Source organism: Mangifera indica, chromosome 1, assembly GCF_011075055.1.
Source record: "Mangifera indica cultivar Alphonso chromosome 1, CATAS_Mindica_2.1, whole genome shotgun sequence".
Taxonomy (NCBI): domain Eukaryota; kingdom Viridiplantae; phylum Streptophyta; class Magnoliopsida; order Sapindales; family Anacardiaceae; genus Mangifera; species Mangifera indica.
In genome coordinates, this window is record NC_058137.1 from 11,126,026 (window position 1) to 11,133,648 (window position 7,623).

Below are 7,623 nucleotides of genomic sequence, written 5' to 3' on the forward strand. Positions count from 1 at the left end.
AAGATAAGGATTGTGTACTCAAAATACAACCAAAAACTGCTGGTTATAGACAGAAGAATAGTACTGACATATCATCACAAGCATACTCAACAAATTTCAGATGTTTTGAAATGAATCTAACCCTGCAATGCAAGTGCGCTTCCAAACAAACAAATGCTTTGGATGAACCTAGCTAGCTGATATGCAACCATGTTCCTGAACAAATAGAGAGATGATGCGATGAAGTATCAAGAAGATATCAAGAAGATTAATCCATCCATCAGAAATGAAACTCCTATCATAAGATGCAACTGTTGAGAACATCACATACCAAGTTCCTACTGGGATATTTAATACACAAAAAATGCATGAATGCACTTTATAATCCGCCAACACCTTTTTCAATGCATGAAATGCAAATTCTAGCCTTCCAACACTATTGGATGTATAAATGCCCTAAACCTTCAACTTGTAAGCACATCATCAAATTTTAGTAAAAGATTATTTTCTGCGCATCCAATGAACCACCAGAAGAATTAACGAAACAAGAGAGAAAAGATACCAGTAGAGCTATACACAACCACGCTCAAAACTCAAAGCTACGAAATCACAACTAAGTGAGATATATAAACCAAATGTATTTGACATCAAATTCCATATGCGGTAACTGAAACAACCAAACTGTACATGAACACAAATAAAAGTACCAAAGCAATAGTAGCAACTTATTATCTCTAACACCATTCTTCACAGATCAAACCGCCATCACAACCATCCCACTTACCATCATATCTTCTCAATCTTATCTGCCTTCACCACCGGATTCGCCTTGGCAATAGCATCCTGCCCTGCACTCTTGTAATCAAACACACAGTTATGCTTATCTGAGTATCGATGCATTGAGCAAAATGTCTGCCCACACCGACACTTAAACCCAGTCAACCCAACCCTCTTCCTGCAAAAATTGCACCTATTTGCAGGTTGTTTCTCAACATTCCCATCCCCATTCTCACTTCCCACACTAGCCGACAACGGCCCCTTGCTGGCAACCCCTTCTTCCCCCCTAACAAGCCCCTCTTCCCCAACTGAGTTTGTCTCAATTTCTTTCAAAGTCGATTTTTTCTGGCTCTTTTTTGATTCTTCATCGAAAAATTTGGATTGTTTCAATAGATAATCTTTGTAGCACTTAGAACATAGATTATTAGTGCTTGAACTCCCAAAGAATCCACAATTATTTGCACATAAAATGGGACTATTTTGAGGCTCAATCTCATGACTAGCCTCATCAAGCTTTCTCTCTTGAGATTCTTGCACCATTTTTTTCTTTCTTCTTCAATTTCTCAACAAGCAATAAAATTTAAATTTAGACTTTAGAATTAAGCAAAATAATTACATATAAAAGTCTTTTTTTTTCTCTTTTATTTCAAAATAGAAAAAGGAAAAACTAAAAGCCTAACATATGAATCTAATTAAAATCATAATTCAAGAGCTCGAGAGAATAATAGAACTGAAATTAAATGAAAACGGAAACATAAGCGATCAAGGGCAACATACGCGGATTTAAGGCTGGGGATTAATAGATCGCTGATTGTACGTACAGGAATAAAAGGTTGAGATTTGCTTTGATGCAGGGTTTGGAGTGAGTCTGATGAAGATGTAGAAGAGGATTGAGAAAGGAGGATAGAGAAAGAATCTATGGTGGAAGGAAGAGGAGGAGATGAATATATATTTTTTATTTTTTGTTTTTAGTGGAGTTTTTATTTACGAGCAAATTAAAATAAATATCTATTTTGTCCTCATTTAAGTAAAAATGTCATATTTTCTATTTCTTAAACAAAAATGCTTCTTTTTCAAAGTCACAATTATAAATGCTCCAAAAAATTTTAAATACCAAAACTACCTGTTACTACTTTTATATAAATCTTTACTCTTATACATTTCTCATATCATTCAAACTTTCACTTTTACTTTCATTTTTACTCAATATTTGATACTATAGGTTCATTCGAAATGAAAAAAAATTTGTATATTTGAATTCGAATAAAAATAAATCAATTTGTTAGAAAAATGTATTTGCAAAAATCTTAACTCAGAACTTAATTTTATTTATTAAATCAAATTCGTATGTTATATAAATGGGGCATTTGGATTTTGATAATATATTAAGAGGATAAATAAAATGTTAGAAAAATATAAGATTATTTCGATACAAGACAATATATAAGGGTGTTAAATAAAATGTTAGATAAATATAGAGGGTTAAAAAAATGTTATAAAAATATGGAGACATTTTGATATTAAACAATGTATGAAGGTTTTAAATGAAATGTTAGGAAAATATAAGAACATTTTGATACAAGACAACATATGAGAGTATTAAATAAAATTGTTAAAGAAATATTAGAAAATTTTGGGGGGTATTTTGATATTAAACAATGTAGGAAGGTTTTAAATAAAATGTTAGAAAAATATAAATGTATTTTAAAACAAGATAACATATGAAGGCGTTAAATGAAATGTTAGATAAATATAAGAGATTAAATGAAATGTTAAAAAAATATCAGGGCATTTTGATATTAAATAATGTATAAAAGTTTTAAATAAAATATTAAGAAAATATAGAGATATTTTGAAACAAGACAATATATAATGGTGTTAAATAAAATGTTAGATAAATATAAAAAATTAAATAAAATATTAGAAAAATATGCGAGTTATTTTGATATTAAACCATATATGAAGGTTTTAAATGAAATGTTAGAAAATATAGGGGCATTTTGATACAAGACAATATATGATAGTGTTAAATGAAATGTTAGATAAATATCAAGGGTTAAATGAAATATTAGAAAAATATGAGGGCATTTTGATAATAAATAATTTATAAAGGTTTTAAATAAAATGTTAGGAAAACATAGAGACATTTTGATACAAGACAACATATGAGAGTGTTAAATAAAATGTTAAATAAATATAAAGAGGTTAATGAAATATTAGAAAAATATAGAGAGCATTTTGATATTAAACCATATATGAAGGTTTTAAATGAAATGTTAGGAAAGCATTTTGATACAAGATAATATATAAGAGTGTTAAATAAAATGTTAGATAAATATCAGGGGTTATATGAAATTTAAAAAAATATGAGGATATTTTGATATTAAATAATAAAAAAAGGTTTTAAATGAAATGTTGGGAATATATAGAGATATTTTGATGAAATATAGGAAAATTTTGATGCAATACAATATTTAAGGGTGTTAAATGAAATGTTAGATAAATATAGAGGGTATTTTAAAATTAGACAAAATATGAGGGTGCCAAAAAAATATACAAACGAAAAGAGGGTATTTTAATATTATAAGAATATCAAATTCGTATATGCTATAAAAATATAGGGTGCATTTTGATATTATATAATATATTAGGGAGTACAAAATATTTAAAAAATATAATGGTCATTCGGATATTAACCAATATATGAAATTAATATTTTGGTTTTAGATAATGTATAAGGGTGTTTAATGAAATGTTGAAAAATTAAAGGTGACATATTGATATTGGTAAATGTTTATTTTGGATTATTTATGATAAATGTTTAATTTTTTACTGAAATTTTTTATTGTATAATTGATGATTAAAATTGTTGGTTATGCTACTATTTGTTTCCAAGAAGAATGGATCCAACATGATTAGTACACAATAAAGTATATTAGAGGTTTTAAAAAAATAGGTTAAAATTTCCTCTAAAACAACACTTAGGGATTTATACAACTTTTGAGTGAACAATATAGTATTGATCTGATCCGAAACTATATTCAACTATGCATAAAACAAAAAAGAATTGAGTTTGACTCCCCTGTAAAGATCGAAAATAATGAAGATGTGCAAGGCTTTATTGACATGTCTTAGTACTTCAAGGAATGAATTTTTGTTTTTGTTACATGTACCACAATCAAAAGACAAGAAAAAGAAGAAAATGATGGCAACGACGATAATGAAGTGAAAAAAAAATCTGTTGGAAAAGACTTGATTGATTTCTATATTTTTGTTGAATGGGTTTGTGGAGACAAAAAGAGGATTCCAGATTGGGGTGACTTTAAGGAGAACGAGATGACTAATGTTCCTTTTGATGAGGAAGACTTCAAGATATATTACTTGTTAACTGTGATATAAATAATCTCTAGCTTGAAGATCCTATTATGGGTGGCAGAAATTATTCAAGACCATTTTTTGATAATGTCTTTACTGATCCATTTAAATAGCTACTCGATTTTCCTCCACAGCTTTCAATATCATCAAGTGGCGCAGGATTGATTCGAGAGAAGGATGCTATAAAACTTGGTGACATTTTTAATAACAAAAAACACTTGAAAGATGTTATGGACTAATTTGCCTTGGAGAAAGGATTTCAGTACAGAGCATTTAAGTCTAACACTAAAGGATAGAAGATTTAGTGTTATGATGAGAAATACAAATGGTTTCTAGCGAGAAGAAGAGTAAAACTCAGTCAAATCTTCCAAATTTGTGAAATGAATCCCACGCACACATGTTCAGCATATCAAATAAAGTCACATCACAGACAAGTTACGGTATGGGCTTTAAGTCAAATAAGAAAGTCAAAGTTTATGTTGATTGATCGTATTTATTAGCCTAAAAAAATCATTATTGACATCATCAATAGATATAAAATTGACATTTCATATTCACGTGTTTGGCAGACAAGAAATTGGGCTTTAAATTTATTAATCAGCTCATCGAAAGAGACATTTATGCTTTTACCCGATTATTGCTATAATTTAAAGCGTGTTAATTAGTAACTGTTATAGCTATATAAACAAATGACGAGCATCACTTTCAATATTTTTTTATTGTGTTGGGTTGTTCTATCTATACATTTAAACAATATCTTAGACTTGTTATTTACATTGTTGTTGCTTTTTTTAAAGGTCAATATCTAGGATATTTATTTCTCACAGTGGCCTTCGATGATGATAACCAGATTTACCTAAGGAAAATCATGAAACATGATGTTGGTTTTTGACAAAGCTTAAAGACTGCATCAATGAAATACCATAGTTGGTAATAATCTCATATCGACATCATGTTATATACTTTATAATAGCTAAAGTCTTTTTAGATGTACATCATGGGTGTTGTTGCCATAACCTTCTCTATAATATATGATCAAAGTACAAACGCAACTCATAGGTAACTTGTTTATACATTTATAAAATTTTTATCCCTGTGAAAATTGTATAAATTTTGATAACGAAGTACTTCTATTATTTATAAACTCACAGGTTGTGTGTTTATACTAGAAACCACTAAGTCATATACAGAGACAGATTTTGAGGCTATGATGAGATCTATTAATGAGTGTATCTTCAAGCCAAGGCTTACCTATGTGAGGTAGGGTTTCACCGATGGAGCAAGACACATTTTCTAAGGCATAGATATAACATAATGACAACTAACATTGCAAAGTCATTTAATGTTCTTATTAGACATACAAGGGTTTGCCCATCACGATGCTCATCGAGTTTATTCAGAGCACACTGCAGCGATCGTTTTACGAGAGGAGAAACCATGCAAATATATATGGAGTTAATACTAATTATCTAACTGACAATGACTTTTTACCCTTATGTTTGTTTATCGATAGATATATCGACGCTTTTTCAAATTGTAGATGAATGCCCCCACTACGTTACATTAGAGACAGAGGAGAAGCTTGACCGCCATATGTTGAAGGTTGCACACTTGGAGGTTTGTCCAATTATAAATGTTTGATATCAGGTTATAAGTAGTGGTGGATACATGGGCATTGTGGACTTTCATAAAATGCCTTGTATGTGTAAGAAATTTCAAATTTCATGTATTCGATGCAAACATGTTGTTGTTGTAAGACATATGAGACTTACGAATGTTTATGCATGGGTTCATCCTTTCTATATGATGACAAAGGAGTGATTCGATTGAATGGTAGGTCGGTCATCGATGCAAACTCGAATGGGTTGAATCTCACATTAACTCTATTAATCCCGAATCAAAACTCATCTCTACCTAAGTCCTGATATAACTATTGTAGCATGAATGAGTGCATCAACACTCCAGTAAACCTCGTATCTCATAATTGAAGAAGATATCCAAAACACGTTCTCTCAAACAACCAGAACTGTGTAGGTGTCAATATAGATTTAATCTTCAATATTGTGGTTGACTGGGCATGAGAGCTAACCTCTGCTTAGAAGTGTCATGTCTTATCTGAGATTCTTAATTCGCTATTTTCACGTTTTCCTTTATGAAAAATATCCTATAAAAAAAAAAGAAACTTAAAGTTGATAAGGATTTCATAAAAAAACAAACATAAAATTAGAAACCAAAAAAGGAACCTGAAGTTCAAAAACGAAAAGTCAGAAAAGCCTTAAAAGGATAAAAACCGATAAACCATCTTGAAATTCGAAAACAAAACTTCCAAATATCAGAGAATGACAAACATCAAAAAACCAATCTAAAATTTAAAAACTACACATTAAAATACCCTAAAATGACAAAAATAAAAAACTAAAGTAAGATTTGAAAATTACACATCAAAAGCCCTTAAAATGACAAATATCGAAAAACGGACCTAAAATTCAAAAACTACACTTTGAAATATCTTAGGATCACAAAAACCAAAACATCAAAAAAACAGACATTAAATTTGAAAAAACACATCAAAAAACCCTAAATTGACAAAAATCGGAAATCTAAAAATTAACCTAGAAATCACGAAAATAAAATAAAGGACTTGAAATTCAAAAGTTACATGTCAAAGAACCTTAAAATAGGAAAAATAGATATAAAATTTGAAAACTACATGTCGATAAACCCTAGAAGTGAAAAAATATCAATTTACCCCCTCATATATTTTCTACTCTCGTACAGATCCTATAGTTTTAATTTGTCTTTTTATCTATTTTCTTATCTCTCACAAGCTCTATAATTTCAAAAAATTAATTTTCTCCCTACCCTCCGAATTCGCCCTAGTCCCTAGATCACCCCCGGGGTTACTGTTCAAAATATCCCATCCCCCAGGTTTCCCCCATAGTCCCTTAAGTCCTTACTATTTCAAAAATCGTATTCCCCCCTTCCCATGTGGCATTGTTCCATCCCATGGGAGATTTTTTTCACCCCAGGGAATCGTGGGGTCCCTTGAGTTGGATCTCCGACAAAACTAAGCCATTTTCTAGCAAAAAATTGTCATTTCAACCTCTAATTTCAACAAAAATTGAATCTACACATTTCATAACACAGTAGCGTTTAAAAAATTCAATCAAAATAAATAAGAAGCAACACATTTTATGTATTGCTCAAAACCAAAGCTCTGAACATTCAACGCTTAAAATCTTCATCAAATCAGAATAATCCTAACAATAAAACGATTCAAACAAGAGTAAGGATGATATACTAACCTTTTTTGTTATTTTCGTCATCGGAAAACACAAAAAATGCAAAAAAAATTTTGAAGAAGTCGAACGGCCACTGAACTTGTAGTAACCTCAGGTTTTCTCCGAATTCCAACAGTGAATTTAGGGAAAAAATAGGTAAGGATATGAAAAGTTTTTGGTTTATATATAAAGACATTTTGGTTATTTTAGA

The 7,623-nt window shown here is 30.1% G+C and overlaps 1 protein-coding gene across 1 annotated transcript; it reads right to left on the reverse strand.

The window, feature by feature from the left end:
• Positions 1 to 579: 579 nt before the first annotated feature.
• Positions 580 to 1,715, reverse strand: LOC123210048 (zinc finger A20 and AN1 domain-containing stress-associated protein 6-like). The gene is made up of 2 exons (XM_044628213.1): positions 1,534 to 1,715; positions 580 to 1,309 (listed from the first exon to the last, which is right to left on the reverse strand). Exon 2 carries the CDS (start codon positions 1,294 to 1,296, stop codon positions 766 to 768), a length of 531 nt encoding a protein of 176 aa, XP_044484148.1. The 5' UTR covers positions 1,297 to 1,309; positions 1,534 to 1,715; the 3' UTR covers positions 580 to 765.
• Positions 1,716 to 7,623: the final 5,908 nt, after the last annotated feature.

Bases quoted from the DNA above. Each gene is read 5' to 3' on its own strand.
- LOC123210048 (XM_044628213.1), bottom strand. From the start codon at position 1,296: ATGGTGCAAGAATCTCAAGAGAGAAAGCTTGATGAGGCTAGTCATGAG.